The sequence below is a fragment of the Tamandua tetradactyla genome, chromosome 5, assembly GCF_023851605.1.
Source record: "Tamandua tetradactyla isolate mTamTet1 chromosome 5, mTamTet1.pri, whole genome shotgun sequence".
In the NCBI taxonomy this organism is placed as follows: Eukaryota; Metazoa; Chordata; class Mammalia; order Pilosa; family Myrmecophagidae; genus Tamandua; species Tamandua tetradactyla.
The window spans coordinates 64,356,195-64,378,654 of NC_135331.1; the positions used below are offsets into that span (position 1 = coordinate 64,356,195).

General features: G+C 36.2%; 1 protein-coding gene across 5 annotated transcripts in view; it reads right to left on the minus strand.

Annotated features, from left to right (window-relative positions):
- Window positions 1–22,460, minus strand: part of ZBBX (zinc finger B-box domain containing) — a 144,370-nt gene that overhangs the window by 12,060 nt on the left and 109,850 nt on the right. For all 5 annotated transcript variants that reach the window (XM_077160956.1, XM_077160955.1, XM_077160959.1 and 2 more), the window contains 2 exons: window positions 11,366–11,519; window positions 10,482–10,598 (listed from right to left, as the gene is read on the minus strand). In XM_077160956.1, the coding sequence (XP_077017071.1) occupies window positions 10,482–10,598; window positions 11,366–11,519 (271 nt within the window). The remainder of the gene's footprint in view (window positions 1–10,481; window positions 10,599–11,365; window positions 11,520–22,460) is intronic.

Here is a 22,460-nt window from a genome sequence, read left to right on the forward strand (position 1 = left end):
CCCTCCAACAGAAGAACATTTAAATAGGCAGGAACTGTCTGAATCAACTATCTTGAAATCTGAAATCCAGTAGAACACTGCACAGCAGCATCCAGTGAAAAGCAGAAGGTAGAGGTTGGTAAATTACAGTAAATACCAACATGCTCTCTCTGGGCAGTAGTTACCATTACCTATCACCCACTCTTACAGCAGGCACCAGCAAACCACTGGTAGTTCAGGATGTAAAAATCCATTTCCCCAAGATCCGAGGTGGGTGCAGTCTAAGTGTGGATCACTGCTTTTGATTAGCTACTTTGGACTGCTGAGGAACCATCTCTGAGGGAGGCCATTGCTCCAACCCACTCTGGACAAAGGCAACAGGAGGTGGTGGGGGGGTGAGACTTAAAGACAGTACACTTCCTCAGACTGTACATGACAGCTGAAGGGCTGCATTTGCTGGGCAGGGGCCAAGTCAAAAAAGTGTAGCTTTGGGGAGCTGTGGAAGAAGTTCTTTGTGCCCTTCCTGGCCCTCCCTCAACCCCTCCTTGGGTCACTGAGGAGCCCACTGTGCTCTCTTTGTGTATCCCTGGCTTGTTTTAGCTGGGAGTGACTTGGGAAACTGTTCTCCAGCAAGGCAACCCCTGCCAGAATTTGTCCTGCAGGAAAAGGCAGTTTGCAGAATTAAACTAAGTTAAGAAACAATTAAGGCAGGCGGCCTGGGGTGCTGGGCAAAGGCTAACCTGTTCTAAGTCCTGGGGGAAGTAGAAAGTCTGCTTCTAGAAAGTAGAGAGACATTCAAATTCCTACAAACAGGAGAAATCCTGAGGCTTCCAGAAAACACAGTCCCAGGAAAGGACACAGACCCAGAAAGATTAGGAGGGCCTGGCACTTTGTATTTGCCTTGGGCTGACTTTCCTGACAGAGAGCTGAGCTCTGAAGGAAAAGCACTAAAGAAAAAGTCTATTTGCAAATATGGTAAAAGGTGTTTTTTGTTTAGGTTTGTTACCTCCTGACACTCAAGGAAATCTGTCATGTTACCAGCTGGATATAAACTCAAGAAATAGACAACTTACAGGATATATCCCACAGTTAGCATTTTTAAATATTAAAATGTACAGTTCAAAACAAAAAAGAGAAACAGAGAAAAAGAAATGCTGGCTGATCCAAAGAAAAAGGATAAACCCCAGAAAACATCAATGAAGACCAGGCTGTGGACATTAAGGCCAAAGAATTTTTTTAAAAAAGATCTTCAATATGCTCAAGACGATAAAGGAAAACACAGAGAAAAAACTAAAGGATATCAGGAAAACAATGAATATACAATATGATAACCTCAATAAAGAGATAGAGATTTTAAAACAGAACCACACAGAACTACTGGAATTGAAGACAATAATAACTGAAATGAAAAATTCCCAGGAGGGTTTTAACAGCAGATGGGAGCTGGAAAAAGAAAGAATACATGAACTCCAAGAAAAGAACATTGAAATGAGTCAAGCTGAGGAGGAGAAAGATAAAATAATAAGAAAGAAGGAACAGAGCTTAAGAAGCCTCTGAGACACCATCAACTATAACAATGCATGCATTATGAGAGTCCCAGAACAGGAAAGAGAGAAGGGGGCAGAAGGAATATTCAAAGAAATAATGCCGAAAGCAACCCAAACTTAGCAAAAGACACAAATATGCACATCCAAGAAACCTAGTGTGATGATTAGGTTCTGGTGTTAACTTGGCCAAATGGTTATGCCCAGTTGTCTGGTCATGCAAGCACCTGCCTGACCATTGCTACAGGGATACTTTGTGGCTGACTGAGGAGATAATCCAATCCATTGAAGGCTTTTCAGGAAGAAGAGAGATTCTTTGACTTTCTTCAGCCAGAGAGCCTCTCCTGTGGAGTTCATTCAAACCCTTCATCGAAGCTGCCAGCCTCATAGCCTGCCCTATGGATTTTGGACTCTCTCATTCATACAGTTCCTTGAGTCACCTTTATAAATCTCTTATTTACAGCTCTCTCCTCTTTGTTTTATTTCTCTAGAGAACCCTGACTAACATACCTAGAGAACACCAAGCAGGATAAATTTGAAGAAAATATACCCTGTCACATACTGATGGAAGTGTTGAATGCACAGGACAAGGAGAGAATTCTAAAAACTCCAAGAGGAAAGAAATACATTATGTAAAGGGAGTCTTGATTAGTTTCAGTAAGAATTTTTCATCAAAAATCATGAAGGTAAGAAAGCAGTGAGTTGAAATATTCAAGTACTGAGAAAGACAATTGCCAATCAAGAATTTGACATATTTTTATATCAAATTATATGATGCATAAATGATGAGGGTTTTTTTGAAAAATAAAAGTGAGATTAAGACATTCCCAGATAAACAAAAGCTGGGGGAGTTAATCACCACTAGACCCGAGCTACAAGCAACGGCAAAGGGAGTTCTTCACAATGAAAGGAAAGGATAGTAGACTGTGGTTCAAAGTGGTATAAGAAAATAAAGACCTCTTCGAAGGGTAACTATTTGGGTAATTATAAATGCCAGTACTATTATATTGTATTTTTGGATAGGTAATTTAACTTCTTACTTTCTACAGGTGCTACAATGCAAATGCATAAAAATACAGATGTGTTTTAGATTATATGTTTGGTTGGAACATATAATGTAAGACATAATTTGTAACAAGTTCAAAAAACATTAAGGGGACATGCTATTGATATCAAGTTGGTATCAAATAAAATATTCTCGTTATGTATTTAGGATGTTAAAATTGAACTGAATGGTAACCGCAAGAAAAATATATGAAAAATGTTTCCAGATAGAAATGAGAAGGGTTCAATATGGTATTACAGAAAAAATCAAATATGAAAATAGGCATTAATGAAAGAATTGAGGTACAGAAAATGTATATTCTTACAAAGACTAAATAGCAAAATGGCAGGAGAAAATCCTGCATTATTAATATTAGCTTTAAATGTTAATGGGTTAACCTCTTCAGTCAAAAGCAGAGATTGGCAGAATGGATAAAAAGCATGACCTAACTATATGCTGTTTACAAGAAACTCATTTTTATTCAAAGCTGTAACTAGGTTGAAAAGAAAGAACTGAAAAAATATACATATAATAACAAAAGGAAAGCTGGTGTAGCTATACTAATCTCAGACAAAGTAGTCTTTAAATCAATTGGGAAACCTCTAGCTAGATTGAAAAAGAAAAAAAAAAAGAGGACAGAAATTACTAAAACCAGAAATAAAAAGGGGGGACATTATTACCTACCCTGTCAAAATAAAAAAGGACTATCAGAGGATACTATGAACTATATATACCAACACATTAGAGAACCAAGATGAAATAAGTAAATGCCTAGAAACTCACAAATTACCTATACTGATCAAGAAGAAATAGAAGCTCTCCATAAATGAGAGATCTTTAGTATACAGTTTGTTTCAGTAATTAAAAATATTCCAACAAAGGAAAGCCCAGGACCAGATGGCATGATCCCATACAAGAAATCCCAAAGAACCTACAGCAAAGCTACTAGAGCTAATAAACAGATTCAGGAAAGTGGCAGGGTACCAGATCAATATATACAAATTAACAGTGCTTCTAAATCCAGGTAATAAACAAACTGAGGAGGAAATTATGGAAAAAATCCATTTGTAATAGCAACCAAAAGAGCCAAATATCTAGGAATAAATTTAAGCACAGATGCAAAGGACTTATACTCAGAAAACTACAAAATATTGCTGAAATTATTATCAAAGAAATCTTAAAAAAGTAGAAGAACATTCTATGGCCATGAATTGGAAGACTAAATATTGTTAAGATGTCAACTATACCCAAAATGATTTAGATTCAAAGCAATCCCAAGCAAAATTCCAACAGCCTATTTTGAAATTGGAAAAGGCAATTGTCACATTTTATTTGGAAGGGTAAGGGGCTCTAAAGAGCCAAAAACATCTTGTAAAAGAAGAACTAAGTTGAAGGACTTACACTCTCTGACTTTAAAGCTTATTACAGGATATAGTGGTCAAAACAGTATGGTTCTGGCATAAGTTCTGATACATCAACCAACAGAACTGAACTGAGAGTTCACAAATAGACCTTCACGTTTATAGCCAATTGATTCTGACAATGTTGCCAAGTACATTTAACTGGAAAGAACAGCTCTTCAACAAGTGGTGCTGGGAGAATTGAATATACACATGCAAAAAAAAAAAAAAAAAATGAAAGAGAATCCCTATCTCACACCATATACAAAAATTAACTCAAAAATGGAACAAAGATCTAAGTATAAGAAGCAGGATTATAAAATTTCAGGTGAAAATGTAGGGAAGCATCTTCAAGGTCTTGTGTTAGGCAATGGTTTCTTACACTTTACTCCTATAGCACAAGAAACAAAAGAAAAAATAGATAAAAAGAACCTCATTAAAATAAAAAACTTTTGCTCCTCAAAGGACTTTATTACAAAAGTGAAAAGACAACCTACTCAGTGGGAAAAAATATTTGGAAACCACATATCCAATAAGGGTTTAATATCCAGAATATATAAAGCAATCCTACAACTTAACAATACAAGACAAACTACCCAATCAAAAATATGGGCAAAAGACCTGAATAGGCATTTTTTCAAAAAGGATACACAATTGGCCTAAAGCCCATGAGAAGATGCTTAAACTATTAGGGAAATGCAAATTAAAACTACAGAGAAATACTTTCTCATAACCCCAAGAATGATTACTACATATAAAATACTGAAAACTACATCCTGTCCAATAGGATGTAGAGTAATACGGACTCATTTATAGATAGGTGGGAATGTGAGATGATGCAGCCACTGAGGAAGACAGTTTGGCAGTTTGAAGACACTGTGTTGAGTGAAATAAGCCAAACACACAGGACAAATATTACATGATCTCACTGATACGAAATAATTAGAATAAGCAAAATGGTAAAGTTAGAATCTACAATATAGGTTGCCAGGAGATAGAGTGGGGAAAGAGTAGGGAGTTAAGGAAGGATTAAAATGTATAGATTTTCTGTTTGAGATGATGGAGAAGTTTGGGTAATGGATGATAGAAATGGTAGCACAACATTGTAAATTAATTAACAGCACTTAAGTATGTATTTGAATGTGGTTAAAAGTTGTAAATATGTTATAGAATAATAATAAAATCCATGGAACTGCACAACACAGTGAACACGAAGTTAAAAACAATGGATTATAGTTTATAGTACAATTATAAAATATGCTTTCATGAATTGTAACAAATGTACCACACCAGTGCAAGGTGCTCATAATTCTGTGTTTTATGTATGATTTTTCTGTAAACCCTCAACTTCTCTAATAAAAACAATGAGATCATATCTCTATCTCTCTAAATATGAGTTCATTCTGCTCCACTTTATAGAGAACTTGAGTGGAAAACTGCTAGAAACACAGATCTAAGTTAATAGTTTTTTCCACTAGGGCAACTTCTATGCTTTTCTTGAGCAATCACATTTAGCTGGTTACTTAAACGTGTGTTTCTTTCATAGTAGAAAAGAAATCCCTTTAAATCTCAAAAAAAAAAACAAAAAACCCACAACACAATTAATTTTTAGTTTTGTATTGCTCACAAAATATTTTTTAATAAAGACCAAGAGAATTTTCAAAGTTCGAAATTTAGAAATTCATAGCACAGGGAATTTTTGTAATATAATCACTGCTCTGACATATAAATATATTTATATGAGAAGATAACTTTGCATTCTCTTAACACAAACTAGCTTTATATAAAATATTGGATTCTTTAAAGTAGGGTTGGTGTTATTATCATAAAAAGCATAATTTGACTGAACATATGCCATATATTATTATGCCCACTCTATTGACTCAAAGGAAAATAAAAAATTCAGAAGAGCGACTACAGACAGTTGCTGTGTAGTAAAAGTTTAATGATTATTGAGTTTGCCTTTTCTTTTTTAACTTAAAAGATCTACTTTGAATGTAGCTAATACCCGAAAAAGACGTAATCATTTAAGCAATTAAAAGAGACTAAGGCAAGTCTCAAAGAACACCAATTTCAATAAACATTTCAGATATCAATTTTTAGAACAATTTTTTGCTGGAATGAAGTCGTGACTAAATAAAAGAGATTCTGACTTCTGTATATTTTCACTCACAGACAATTATGGAGAAAAATAACTTCAAAATGTGCCTACATTTTGAGAAAAATAAATATAAATATCCTGAAGAATTATTTTTGTGACTAGAATTTGGAAATATTTCCTCTCTTATCTGTAACATTTAAAGAGCAATAGTTCGTTCATAGTCATCAAGAAAAACAATAAAATATTTCTATAATAATAGTTAAGAAAAGGAGATCATAGTAGTGAAAAGATGAATGAATGACATCAGAAAACTCTACTCCAATTCTATAATCTACCAGGGTGAATGACTTAACCTCATAGAGTCCTTGTTCTTTTTTCTGAAAGTTGGAATAATGACTTTTGTGACAAACTCAGAATATTGTTGGATTAAATATGACAAGATATGTAATGAGCTGTGTAAATAATAAGTTGCCATTTCTACATAATGCATCAGTAGTAGTAATAGCAACAGTGGCAGCATGTGTGAGCCAGTAAAAGAGCAACTAAACTACATAAATCTAAATTTCTAGATCTATGTAAATTTAAAGGGATTTAGAACTCTTTATTGAAATGACACAAATGAAAAGAAAGATCTTATTACCAAGGAAACCAGACAGGCCTTCTGCCAACACTGACAAACATGAAGTGAGAAAAATTTAACCTAACACAGATGCTCTTCAGAAAATACAGGAGAGTACAAACACTTGCTGAACTCTTATAACAGCTGGTTGCCACAGTATTTGAGGTTAATTGATCTCAACCGAAAAAAAAAAAAAGCACAGGGCATGGGTCAGACCTAAGCTTGGCATAGAGGGAGGAGAAAGACCCTATTTCCTACTGTATTTAATTAAAAAATAATTATCATTACTATTCTAAATATAAACATTAGAATTGGATAAACATAGCAGCATGCTTTTTGGGTAGTGTTTTAATAACAAGTTAACAACATTCTGATCAAAAGAAGCAATATTCTAATCCTTAATAAAGGTCGCAAACCATTATTGTCTAATGATATTCTCATTCCACCATATAAATTGCTGAGAATTTATTTTAAAAAAGTATTTTCTAAGAGTTATTGAAATATATATGGAAATTTCATTTAGCAGAATGGTTTAGTTGAAAGAGTACTAGACTGGAAACCAAGAGCTTTATTGTCTAGACTCACTGAATTCAGATTTTGATTGAGACATGCCAATTCTTACCTCACCTGCAAAATTAAAGATTATCTAAAGGATGATATCTTAAAATCCCTCCAACTCTGAGAAGCTCTAAATAATACCCAATCCAAATAATCAATTATAAGAGCATTTGCAATTTCTAAAACCATCAAGCATGGTGTCAGAATCAGGTTATTGAAAAGTGAATGAGATAGTGTCCCTACCCTCAGGATGCACTCTAAACTAGCACACAGTCCTGCCAACCAGACTGATTCATTCAAAAACACTTACTGAGTCCTTACACTGTGCCATATGCTGTTCTATCACTGAGAATGCATCAATGAACAGGACAGCCTAGGTACATGCTTGCTTTCCAACTAGGGGTGTGGGAGAATGTGGGGGAGCAGACAAAATAAAAGTAAGCAAATAAGATAATAATATGAAAGTTGCTATGAGAAAGACAAAAGAAGGTTAATATGATAGAAGGACTAAAGAGATCAGCGTCAGATAGGCCTCCCTAAGGATGTGGCATCTGGACAGTGACTGAACGAAGAGAAAAAAAAAGAGAACCAATCATATGATGAAGGATGTAGGGGTGGAGAGGGAGGCTGCAGAGCATCCTGTATAAGAAGGAAGAGCAAATTCTAAGGCTAAGAAGTGCCTAAGTGCTTGTCAAAGAACAGAAAGAAAGCCACCGTGTAGAAGATGAGGTTAGGATAGATGGACAAGGCCAGCTCAGGTACTACTATGTGATGCATGGAATATAATTTTTTCCCAGATGCTACAGGAAGCTATGGGATGCTTTTAAGCAGGAGACTGACATGATATAATTTATGATTTCGGAGTAGAGAAAATATCATTCACTCCCTGACTATATACATAAACAATTCACTTACTGATTATAAAGAGTAGAATTTGATGGAAATTAATCAACGCAACATGTTTATGGGAGAGGCAAAAGTGAAACTGAGAGGTAAGTGGGAGAAGATGATCTGCTGGTTTGGACTCAAGATGGAATAGTAAGGATAGAACTATTTGGATTTGGGAAAGATTTTTAAATTGGCAGGATCTAGAGATGAATGAGGTATGGCTGGCGAAAGAGTCAAGATGACTCAGATTTCAGACTGTTTGGATGATGTTGCCATATACAGAGACAGAAAGATGGGTTGAGGGAGGAGTAGGTTTTGATGGTAGTAGGGAGGGAAATCAGTGATAGCTTCGTCATAAGTACTTGCTGCTAAGCACACACTTAATTTATAACTACCATGTTTTTACATTCATACATTTAAAAATCTTTGGAAAATGGGAATCCCTTTATATACTGGCATCAATTCCCAATATGAGATTAGGATAGCTAGGAAAGTTTTATTTTATGTCATTACTCTGCTCAGAAAGCCATTTCCCTTCTTTTCTAACTGGTAAAATTGTATTAATTCCTTAAGCCTCAGTTGAAATGTCACCTAGGCTCTAACACTTCCATATCTACACTTTTCAATGACAGAATAATTCTCTTGTCATCTTGACACTTAAACGACTATGTACCTCTATTTTCAATGATTGCACATACGACTATTAATTACCTGTCAGTCTCTGAAAGTATGTTACTCACAGTCCTTTTAAGAAACTTAGATTATGTGTCTGCATATCTGAACAGCAGGCTTCTCAAAGTATGATTTTGGGGTGATCTACATCAGAATAATATGGAGTTGTTGATAAATGCAAGTTTCTAAGCCTTACCTCTGCCTTTATGAATCCAAATCTCTAAGAGTGAAGGACTCTGCCTTGTAACAAGTTTCCCAGGTGATTATGCTTACATTGAACTTTGAGAACCCCTGCACTGGGGTCTTGTCAAACAGAGATGAGGGTTTACCTTGTATTATTAATGCTTGGCAGTATCTGGCTTAACAATGATCCAATAAATGTTTTTATAGTAATTATTGATTTCAATTATCTCCTCAAATTGAAATTTAAATGCATTCAGCTTATTTATAAAGATTTGTCTAAGATTCTCTTAGCATGCATGTGAATTTGTTTTCATCAATACACAATGACTTCAAAGTTACACTTCGTGATCTCAGAGGGAAGGAACTAGCATTTCTGAAGCTGCTCTAGACTTTTATGTGAAAACAGGTACCTAATTATAGAGGGACAAAAGCACAACATTTATCATAAATGGACGGTTAAAAAAAATTGCCTTAGACAGATTCTCAGCATAAATGCATGTGGAAAAGATCTAAGTGAGCCAAGAGTTTTAATCATAAAGTTTAGGGCAAAAGAGATGTATAAATCTTACATACATTGAAAAATCATATGTAATTAAATTTCTGGCTTGAGGATGCCCTTTAAACCAGGAAGACAGCCCAATCTGTCAATTATTACTCTTAAGCAGTGAAATCTCTAAGATCAAGAAGCATGATATACATCGTTTATCCCCACGACCTAGCGCAATGCCTACATATGCAATACATGTGTGAGATAAATTGCCTTAATTCATTAGTTATCTATGCAATTTCATATGACATTCAGCACAAAGCAAACCTACTTTACCATGCATTACTAGATAACAATAATGTGCTAATAATAGTGCTGCTTTTACAGGTGCCAAAATTCTATGCATACACCCACTACATTACTATAGGTATTTGAGAGGTCAAAGGAGTTACCCTGTGGGAAAGTTTGCAATTATTTTCGTTAGAGAATGGTGCTAATGACCTGAAACCAAGATCCTAGAGTAAACACATACAGCATTAGGTCTAGAACCAAGTAGCCTCAACCACAGCTACAAGCAGCATTCATAACAGAAACTATTCATTTCACAAGTGTGTATGCCTCATCATCATAAGAACCAAGTAGAAAAGTAAGCAGAATTTGGTATAAATACACTGCTTCCTGAGAGTATAATGAAACAGAGCATGTATTTTATCAGACTTATTCAAAATACACCATATCCTGAGCTACACTTTTAAAATATTATTCTCTAATACATTGTTAAAGAAAAAAACTGACTGTAACTCATGTTTATTGAGAAGAATAATGACAACTCTTTGTCTTTTTGTTTTCTGAAGAAAAGTCAGGGAATCTAGTTAAAATAAATCAGGTCAAATTGTGTAACTGCAGAAGCTAATTTCCAAGTTGATGCAAGTATCCTGCAAAACAACAAATGAATAAACAAAATCAGCCACCAATATGGCGCTGCTGCCTTACAACCAATCTTACCCATCTTTGGTTGTGTTCTACTTTGTGATGGGTTCCGGGCACTGTGCATTACAGCTAAGGAAAGGGCATTATCAGCACATGCACTCAAGCTTTGGTCTGGGAACCATTCTCTCTCCCCTGAAATGGAAAATGGTAAAATGATGTAAAATTTTAAAAGGAAGTAAATCCATGTGTTTGTTTCTCATATTATTATCCTACTGGATAATATTTAGCTAAATAAAGAATATTTACAGCAGCAAGATGTCTATTATACTATGGAAATCTCAAAACTGTACAATTAAAACCATTAGATTCACGTGATCTAATTTAAAAAACTAAAATGTAAATTGCAAAGATACTACACATATGCATTTGAAAAGAAACATTTTTAAAAGTTTATAACATATAACATAACATGTAATAGCTTGCACACGAATAAACAGAATTGAACACACAGGAAAACTAAGAATATAGATGACACCAACACTTAGTTTTCAAAAGGAAATTATAGATATCTCAGAAGTTTCACAGATTCTGTGATTTTGAGATTTATTTTAAAGAGGGCAGTTCAGATTCATCATATAATACTTAAAAGTTGATAAAGGGATTTGAGGTATTTCTACTATTTTGTAATTTAGTGAAAGTCATATTTATAAATTTCAAAAAATAATCTCTCCCCACTTTCATTAAAACCATGTTTCTCACATTCTGAGAGTAACTTTAAATATACAAACTGTCAAATTTTTTAGGGTTAATAATTTCAGGTAGACAAGAAGAAAACAATTTTGTTTATTAAATATAATTTTCCAGTATTTCCTAAGATGAAGGTGGACTACTGTAAAAAATGTGAGTTGGAAACTTGTTAGGCTGGTCCACAGGCCATCTGCTTTCATATCTGAATTTACCTGCAAGTGTAATCCTGGTACTGGAAGAGATGCATTCTAAGCTATGAGAAGGAAGTAAGTTGAGTCTTTCATTTTTATCAAAAACAAAGAATCTCTCAAGCCCTTGATATTTTTCATTTATAGGCTTACTTCTGAGGGCTATTTCTTGTAACAACTAGGAAACAAAATATTCAACAAAATTAAATTTATTTTCTACGTCATCAACACAAAGAAGCACATTTATTCATTGAGCACCTCTACTATGTAGTTGGCACAGAATCTTCCCTCATCAACTTTAGATAATAATACAACATTTATTTACAGTAAATTCTGAAAAAAACTTAAGCTACAATTGTGGAAAATTATCTGAAAGTTACCATCAATTCATAAGAGGAACAGAGGTTCATGAAACTTTCTCCTTTCTTTCCTTTCGTTTCTTCTCTCCGTATCTTTACACATAAATTATTTTGGAATACAGAGTCTTTCATACAATGCACCTTTGAATTCATGTTTTTGTCTATGCATAAAATAATTTCAAAGGTGGAAGTAAAATACCAATAGGAATAAATCTGGTCTTAAAATGGGCATAGACAAAATTCAAGTTAACAAAATGCTCATTATAAAGCAAATATACAAGTAGGAATTTGAGGCAAGGGGAAGATAAGTAATTTATGAAATTTACATAGCTAGAGACCAAAAGACCTAGGGTTTGAATATAGAGATGGATGATTTGAAGCTTAGGTTTATTCCACCACCCCATGAATTCATTTTTTGATAAGTTCTTATTCTAGGGGAGAATAAACGGGGGATCAAAAAAACACATAAATCTAATAGGAAAAGATTAGGGTTTCATAAGGGAGAACTCCAGATGGACTAAAAAAATTCCCTAATAAATCTAATAATGCCCCCAAACATTCAGTTTCAAGGGATTCAATAACACAAACAAAACTGTTACAACTCTACAGAAATTTGTAAATCTGATCGATGAGAAAATATTACAAAACAAAGGTAGTGACAAATAAGGCTTCTCCTTCAAAGACAGGTCCAAATCCACTCTGCTCACCAATGCTCCCTGGTTCTCCCGGAACAGAATGACCAATTTATAGAACTCTTTCAACTCCAGGGAAGCTCATACTTGGACTACACAATTGCAAATCCAGAAGGATTTTTTAAATTTGGGTTTACAAATAATGAAACTGAAAGAGCTTATGTTTTTGTATGTTTGGCTTTTTTTGGCCTAAACTCACACAGTGGTAATTTCAGAACCAGAACCAAAGACCCCTGAATAGGCCATGCTATTCCCAGTATCCCATGCAACCTCTTTACAGTTGCCCTACAACTTAGTACTTCATTCCATAGGCAGTCCCACCTATATGAGGAAATCAAATTCTGAAAAATGAAGTGCAAAACGAACTGCCATACACCAAATTTGGATGTCAAGAAATGCCACTGCTAAAAATTGGCCTTTCATCCCACTCTGGAATTTTCTACTGGAGCACAGTAGATTTCTAAGTAGTTTCTGCTCAGAGATTGGTTTCTTCTAGGGCAGTTCATGTCTAGTCATTAGGAATAAAAAAGAATGTAGACTCTACCACTTAACTGTTTGCAAGCAAGGATTCAGTCTGAAACTGTGAAGAGCCAATTTCTTCTGATAGCATTAGATAGCTGAGCTCATTTTACAGCCCTCTTGTTGGTCGCCTTTCGTTTTGCAACTCCTCGAATTCTCTCTAGCTATGACCCAACAACTTCCTTCCTCCCAGAGTAACAGACTAGAGGCCCATGGAAAAAGATGCTCAGGGAAGATCTGTGCATCTCAGTCTAAATCCTGTTTATGGTGAAACTCAATAGCTGTGAAACTATTTATACTTTTTAATCCCTCAGATATAGTTGCCTTGGAATGGATTAGAATAGAGTTTATCTTATATATAAAAGTGGCGACGCTTAAATTAGAGACCCGTTAGTCTGCTGAAGATGACATTAAAATCCAGTGACAGATTCTTCCTGAGAAAACCGCAAGTCACTCAATCTAGTATCTCTCATGAGGAACAGGCAGGCTATACATACAACTGCTGTCTGCTGTCCAGTGTTACACGCAACTCTCACTTAACTGAGGAAACACAATGTAAGCCAGTTTTACAACAGTCACTGACTTTTATTATTTCAGCAGGTTCAAGCTTGTGAGGACTGTATGGGTCCCAAGTATTTAAATGCTCTGGGATTGTTTTCTGAACGGTATCTGTCAGAACCAGTTTTATACTGAGCAATTTATACTGTTAAATAGAACATGAATTTGTCCTAACTACACACATATGCCTTACTTTTAAACAAACACACTCAGCGATACACTTTTTACATTAATTTGATAAGATGGTATTACCATATAAAGTAGGGAAAGGAACATTGCTGGGGACTAGGAACACTATTCAAGTCAGGGCCAGGCTGCCAGACTCAAACCACCTGAGGGTGTACCAAGCAGCCAGATAGGACGCAAACCACTGCATTATCAAATATGTTGAGGCTTCTCTGGGAAGCTGGATTGAAAAATAGGGCCTGAGTGCAATACATGCTTCCCTGATTTTTAATCTCCTAAATTGAAGAGACCTGCAGGAGAAGCCCCTTCCCAGGGACATTATCACACGAAGACCTGGAGAAGAGAATCAGGGAAAAAAAACCACTCCATTGACAGCCTGCTGGTAAAGAGCAGTTAAAGTAGAATCAGACACAGATCCAAACACACACTTAATTGTACAAAAGGAGAGTGTTAGGCACACATGAAAACATGGAAATAGAAAAAGAGAGAAAGAAACAGACACCTTAGCAAAATACATGAGCCAAATTTGTTTCAAGGAACTTGCCATGCCCCTAGTAAATATGGCCTGATATATATCAAACTCTGTAAAAAATTAAGTTCCTCTTTCTTGCCTTAGAATTGAATAAGGCATTGGAAAGAATGACAAGCAGGGCTCACTCTGAAACTGTACCCTCTTGGGGATGAAATTTATCCCTTCCCCTCTATGGAAAAATGAAGGCAAGCTCATACTTGGACTACACAATTGCGTTCTTCAGACAGGTATGTGGCTGTTTATGACATGGATCAACATTTGGCATTACATACTATGCCAAATCCAAAATAGTTGTGCTCAGCAGATACCTGTAAATATCCAGATGAATAATACTCAAAAATTCTAGTAGAGTAGGCCACGGTGGCTCAGCAGGCAGAGTTCTTGCCTGCCAAGCCAGAAATCCAGGTTTGATTCCCAGTGCCTGCCCATGCCAAAAAAAAAAAAAAAGATTCTAGCAAATTTTAGTAGTTACTTCCTGAGCACCTACTATGTACAAAGCACAATGAGCAATGATGCAAACATCACACTGCTTTTATCAAGAACATGCTTAGTTGTAGAATAGCAATAAGTGGAATCAAAATCCAATTAGTAAATCATATTTGTAAATTTGTAAGTTTCTATTTTAATTATAAAATACTTTAAGAATACAGAAATATATACAACACACAATAAAAGCTGATCACAATTTTATATCAGTAATTTAACATGTTTGCCTCAGATGTGCATCCCCAAAAAAGAAACTATTTTAGACTTTATAGAGCTAATTGTATTGCTGTATTACAACTGACATGCAGAAATTCAATGCATGTTTTTTACTATTACTACATTGAGTGAGTTCATGTTAAAAACTTATAACTGCCTTGAATTTGCACATCTTGTACTCTATCCTTTTACATTTACTTTTAACTTCATTCTTGAGATGTATCCATCCATTTAATAAGAGCAGTTCTATTTCATTTAAATGCTATATTGTTTGCCATTATATGAATTACCACAGATTATGTATCCGTGAATTTTGCAAAATGTCGTTTATTAGATGAATGAAGATATCATTTATTAAATAGGGTAGTAAAAGTTTGTAAATTATCAAGTGTTTCACATCTATAAAGCTATTGGATTCTTGAGATAAAGCCAATTGAAATACTTTATTTTTGTGTATACATTACTAGATTCTATGAGCTACTACTTCAAGATCTGTGATTTTATGTTGTCCAGTGAGACTGAACTATTTTCTTAAATAGTCCTTTCCTTGTTTCACTGTCAAGGTTAAACTAGCCTCAGAAAAGTAATGGAGGAATTTTCCTTTATTTTCTATTTTCTGTAAGAGGTTGAATAACTAGAGATTATCAATTCTTTAATGGTTTGTTAAAATCCACCTGTAAAATTTGTGTGGCTTTTTTTTTTTCTGGATTGGGAAAGAGCTTGTAGCGAAATACATTTTTAATTACTGGTTCCAATGCTTTAAAGGATATGGGTCTTTTAGGATTTTCTATTTCTTCAGGAGCCAATTTTGGTAAGTATTTTTTCTAGAAATCTGTTTTTTTTCCAAAATTTTCAAACATACTGCTATAAAGCTCTTTGTAAGAAACTGTTATAATTTTTTTAATTACTGTACTTCTACTTATGTCCCCATTTGATTCAATACATATTATTTGTACTATCTTGTTCTAGTTTGCTAGCTGCCAGAATGTAATATACCAGAAACGGAATGGCTTTTAGGGGAATTTAATGAGTCGCCAGTTTACAGTTCTAAGGCCGAGACAATGGCCCAATTAAAGCAAGTCTATAGAAATGTCCAATCAAAGGCATCCAGAGAAAGACACCTTGGTTCAAGAAGGCCAATGAAGTTTAGGGTTTCTCTCTCAAGTGAGAAGGCACATGGCAAACACAGTCAGGGCTTCCCTCTCAGTTGGAAGGGCACGTGGCGAACATGCCATCATCTGCTAGCTTTCTCTCCTGGCTTCCGGTTTCATGAAGCTCCCTGGGAGGTGTTTTCCTTCTTCATCTCCAAAGGGCGCTGGCTGGTGGACTCTGCTTCTCATGGCTATGTCATTCTAGTTGCTTTCTCTGAATCTCTTTCATTCTCCAAAATGTTTCCTCTTATAGGGCTCCAGAAACTTATCAAGACCCACCCAAATGGGTGGAGACATGTCATTACCTAATCCAGTTTAACAACCGCTCTTGATTAAATCACATCTCCAGGGAGATGATCTGATTACAGTTTCAAACATGCAGTATTGAATAGGGATTATTCTGCCTTTATGAAATGGGACTTAGATTAAAACATGGCTTTTCTACGGTCCATACATCCTTTCAAACCAGCACATATCTCCTTGCTTTCTTAGTCACTGTGTCTAGAGCATCATCTAATTTATTAGCCTTTTTCAAACAAGAATTTCTCATCTTGCTGATGCTATTTATTACTTTTTCCATCTTATTAACTTGTTCATATCATTATTTCCTTTCTTCTGATTTCCTTAGGTTTTATTACTTTTCAGCTAGATTCATGTGCTGGTTTGAAGGGAAGTATGCCCCCTAAGAAAAGCCATGTTTTAATATGGATCCCATTTCTTAAAGGTAGAATAGTCTCTATTCAATGCTGTGTATTTGGGACTGTGATGGGATCATCTCCCTGGTTGATGAGATTTAGTTAAGAATGGTTGTTAAACTGGATTAGGGGATGACATGTCTCCACCCATCTGAGTGGGTCTTGATTAGTTTCTGAAGTCCTATAAAAGAGGAAACATTTTGGAGAATGAGAGATTCAGAGAGAGCAGAGAATGCTGCAACACTACAAAGCAGAGAGTCCACCAGCCAGCGACCTTTGGAGATGAAGAAGGGAAATGCCTCCCGGGGAGTTTCATGAAACCAGAAGCCAGGAGAGTAAGCTAGCAGATGACGCCGTGTCTGCCATGTGCCCTTCCAGCCGAGAGAGAAGCCCTGACTGCGTTCGCCATGTGCCTTTCCAGATGAGAGAGAAACCCTGAACTTCATCGGCCTTCTTGAACCAAGGTATCTTTCCCCAGATGCCTTTGATTGGACATTTCTATAGACTTGTTTTAATTGGGACATTTTCTCGGCCTTAGATCTGTAAACTAGCAACTTATTAAATTCCCCTTGTTAAAAGCCATTCCGTTTCTGGTATATTGCATTCCAGCAGCTAGCAAACTAGAACAATTCACAACTCACTGATTTTCTTTCTCTCCCCTTTCTTGAATTTGGGATTATATATTTCCAAATAAATAGTATTTGAATTTCATCCTACACTTTTTTACATATGCTGCTTTTGCTCACATACAGTTCTAAATATTTCTGATTTCCTTTATGATTTCTTCCTTCACCTGAACTTATTTGAACTGTATTTCATTTTGTAGCCATTTTGCTATCAATTTTTATTGCACTGTTTGGAAAACATACAGTGTGTGATAGTTTTTCTTTAGCAATTGGTGAGACTTGCTTTGCAGCTCAAAAATAGAAACTCATTTTTGTAAATGTTTCACGTGTTCTTGAAAATATATATATTCTCTAATTGTTGTTTATGTGATCCACAAGGTTATCTGTTGTTCAAATCTTCTCTATCTTTATTAATAATAATTCCCTTTGTGTATCTGATATTAATACTATGTAGTTTTGTCTATTTTCACTTCATACATTGGCAGCTGTATTGATAGGAACATACAAATACAGATTTTTTAAAACCTTACATATTGAACGCCTTTATCTTTGGCAATGTTTTGTTGTCTTAAAAGTTATTTTTTCGGACTTCCTGGAAGATGGCGGCTTAGTAAGACGCGCGGATCTTAGTTTCTTCTCCAGGACACCTACTAGGGGAGTAGAAACGATACAGAAAGCGCCCAAAGCCACAACAGAGATAAAAAAGACAGCGTACCCCATCCTGGAACGGCTGGCTGGCTGAGAGAAGCAGCTCGGGTGAGATCGCAGAGGCGCGCGGGCCTTACTGGGCGGGGTGGCAAGCGGCCGGAGTTACTCCCTTCCCCCTTCCCGGGCCGGCTGGGAGAATTGGAGAGGCGGTCCCCTGAAACCAAGGCGACTGGCGCCCACACCACGCGCAGCCCCCGGACCAACTGAGAGAATTGGATCGGAAATCCCCAGCCCGCGGAGAACGGTGACGGGTGGGGGAGGCCCCTTCCAAACCCGTGACTCCCGGGGAACGTGCACTCTCTCGGGCGGGCCGCTGCCGCTGGCGCCCTCCCGCCACGCTTGTTGCCCAGGGCCGACTAGGAAATTCGGACGGGCTCTTTCCCTGGCTGCGGCGACCAGCAACCCTCCCTGCGTTCGGACCGAGGGCCGGCTCAAGCCGCTTCGGCTAGCGAACCCCCAGGACGGCGAGAGTTTTCCAAAGTTTAAGGTCCCACAGCACCTTTTACTGGTGGGACCCGCAGACAAACGTGTGCCACGAGCGCCACCTACTGGGCAGGATAAGAAAAACAGAACCCAGAGATTTCACAGAAAAATATTACAACCTTGCTGGGTCCAACACCAAGAGAAATCTGAATAAATGCCCAGACGCCAGCAGCAGAAGATAACTGTCCACGCTCAAAAGATTGAGAATATGGCCCAGTCAAAGGAACAAACCAATAGCTCAAATGAGACACAAGAGCTGAGACAACTAATCCTGAATATACGAACAGAAATGGAAAACCTCTTCAAAAATGAAATCGATAAATTGAGGGAGGACATGAAGAGGACATGGGCTGAACATAAAGAAGAAATAGAAAAACTGAAAAAACAAATCGCAGAACTTATGGAAGTGAAGGATAAAGTAGCAAATATAGAAAAAATAATGGATAGCTACAATGATAGATTTAAAGAGACAGAAGACAGAATTAGTGATTTGGAGGATGGAACATCTAAATCCCAAAAAGAAACAGAAACTATCGGGAAAAGAATGGAAAAATTTGAACAGGGTATCAGGGAACTCAAGGACAATATGAACCGCACAAATATACGTGTTGTGGGTGTCCCAGAAGGAGAAGAGAAGGGAAAAGGAGGAGAAAAACTAATGGAAGAAATTTTCACTGAAAATTTCCCAACTCTTATGAAAGACCTAAAATTACAGATCCAAGAAGTGCAGCGCACCCCAAAGAGATTAGACCCAAATAGGCGTTCTCCAAGACACTTACTAGTTAGAATGTCAGAGGTCAAAGAGAAAGAGAAGATCTTGAAAGCAGCAAGAGAAAAACAATCCATCACATACAAGGGAAACCCAATAAGACTTTGTGTAGATTTCTCAGCAGAAACCATGGAAGCTAGAAGACAGTGGGATGATATATTTAAAATACTAAAAGAGAAAAACTGCCAACCAAGACTCCTATATCCAGCAAAATTGTCCTTCAAAAATGAGGGAGAAATTAAAACATTCTCAGACAAAAAGTCACTGAAAGAATTTGTGACCAAGAGACCAGCTCTGCAAGAAATACTAAAGGGAGCACTAGAGTCAGATACAAAAAGACAGAAGAGAGAGATATGGAAAAGAGTGTAGAAAGAAGGAAAATCAGATATGATATATATAATACAAAAGGCAAAATGTTAGAGGAAAATATTATCCAAACAGTAATAACACTAAATGTCAATGGACTGAATTCCCCAATCAAAAGACATAGATTGGCAGAATGGATTAAAAAACAGGATCCTTCTATATGCTGTCTACAGGAAACACATCTTAGACCCAAAGATAAACATAGGTTGAAAGTGAAAGGTTGGGAAAAGATATTTCAAGCAAATAACAACCAGAAAAGAGCAGGAGTGGCTATACTAATATCCAACAAATTAGACTTCAAATGTAAAACAGTTAAAAGAGACAAAGAAGGACACTATATACTAATAAAAGGAACAATTAAACAAGAAGACATAACAATCATAAATATTTACGCACCGAATCAGAATGCCCCAAAATACGTGAGGAATATACTGCAAACACTGAAAAGGGAAATAGACTCATATACCATAATAGTTGGAGACTTCAACTCACCACTCTCATCAAGGGACAGAACATCTAGACAGAGGATCAACAAAGAAATAGAGAATCTGAATATTACTATAAATGAACTAGACTTAATAGACATTTATAGGACATTACATCCCACAACAGCAGGATACACCTTTTTCTCAAGTGCTCATGGATCATTCTCAAAGATAGACCATATGCTGGGTCACAAAGCAAGTCTTAACAAATTTAAAAAGATTGAAATCTTACACAACACTTTCTCGGACCATAAAGGAATGATGTTGGAAATCAATAATAGGCAGAGTGCCAGAAAATTCACAAATACGTGGAGGCTCAACAACACACTCCTAAACAACGACTGGGTCAAAGAAGAAATTGCAAGAGAAATTAGCAAATACCTCGAGGCGAATGAAAATGAAAACACAACATATCAAAACTTATGGGACGCAGCAAAGGCAGTGCTAAGAGGGAAATTTATTGCTCTAAATGCCTATATCAGAAAAGAAGAAAAGGCAAAAATTCAGGAATTAACTATCCATTTGGAAGAACTGGAGAAAGAACAGCAAGCTAACCCCAAAGCAAGCAAAAGGAAAGAAATAACAAAGATTAGAGCACAAATAAATGAAATTGAAAACATGAAAACAATAGAGAAAATCAATAAGGCCAGAAGTTGGTTCTATGAGAAAATCAATAAGATTGATGGGCCCTTAGCAAGATTGACAAAAAGAAGAAGAGAGAGGATGCAAATAAATAAGATCAGAAATGGAAGAGGAGACATAACTACTGACCTCACAGAAATAAAGGAGGTAATAACAGGATACTATGAACAACTTTACGCTAATAAATACAACAATTTAGAGGAAATGGACGGGTTCCTGGAAAGACATGAACAACCAACTTTGACTCAAGAAGACATAGATGACCTCAACAAACCAATCACAAGTAAAGAAATTGAATTAGTCATTCAAAAGCTTCCTAAAAAGAAAAGTCCAGGACCAGATGGCTTCACATGTGAATTCTACCAAACGTTCCAGAAAGAATTAGTACCAATTCTCTTCAAACTCTTCAAAAAAATCGAAGTAGAGGGAAAACTACCTAATTCATTCTATGAAGCCAACATCACCCTCATACCAAAACCAGGCAAAGATATTACAAAAAAAGAAAACTACAGACCAATCTCTCTAATGAATACAGATGCAAAAATCCTCAATAAAATTCTAGCAAATCGTATCCAACAACACATTAAAAGAATTATACATCATGACCAAGTAGGATTCATCCCAGGTATGCAAGGATGGTTCAACATAAGAAAATCAATTAATGTAATACACCATATCAACAAATCAAAGCAGAAAAATCACATGATCATCTCAATTGATGCAGAGAAGGCATTCGACAAGATTCAACATCCTTTCCTGTTGAAAACACTTCAAAAGATAGGAATACAAGGGAACTTCCTTAAAATGATAGAGGGAATATATGAAAAACCCACAGCTAATATCATCCTCAATGGGGAAAAATTGAAAACTTTCCCCCTAAGATCAGGAACAAGACAAGGATGTCCACTATCACCACTATTATTCAACATTGTGTTGGAGGTTCTAGCCAGAGCAATTAGACAAGAAAAAGAAATACAAGGCATCAAAATTGGAAAGGAAGAAGTAAAACTATCACTGTTTGCAGACGATATGATACTATACGTCGAAAACCCGGAAAAATCCACAACAAAACTACTAGAGCTAATAAATGAGTACAGCAAAGTAGCAGGTTACAAGATCAACATTCAAAAATCTGTAGCATTTCTATACACTAGTAAGGAACAAGCTGAGGGGGAAATCAAGAAACGAATCCCATTCACAATTGCAACTAAAAGAATAAAATACCTAGGAATAAATTTAACTAAAGAGACAAAAAACCTATATAAAGAAAACTACAAAAAACTGCTAAAAGAAATCACAGAAGACCTAAATAGATGGAAGGGCATACCGTGTTCATGGATTGGAAGACTAAATATAGTTAAGATGTCAATCCTACCTAAATTGATTTACAGATTCAATGCAATACCAATCAAAATCCCAACAACTTATTTTTCAGAAATAGAAAAACCAATAAGCAAATTTATCTGGAAGGGCAGGGTGCCCCGAATTGCTAAAAACATCTTGAGGAAAAAAAACGAAGCTGGAGGTCTCGCGCTGCCTGACTTTAAGGCATATTATGAAGCCACAGTGGTCAAAACAGCATGGTATTGGCATAAAGATAGATATATCGACCAATGGAATCGAATAGAGTGCTCAGATATAGACCC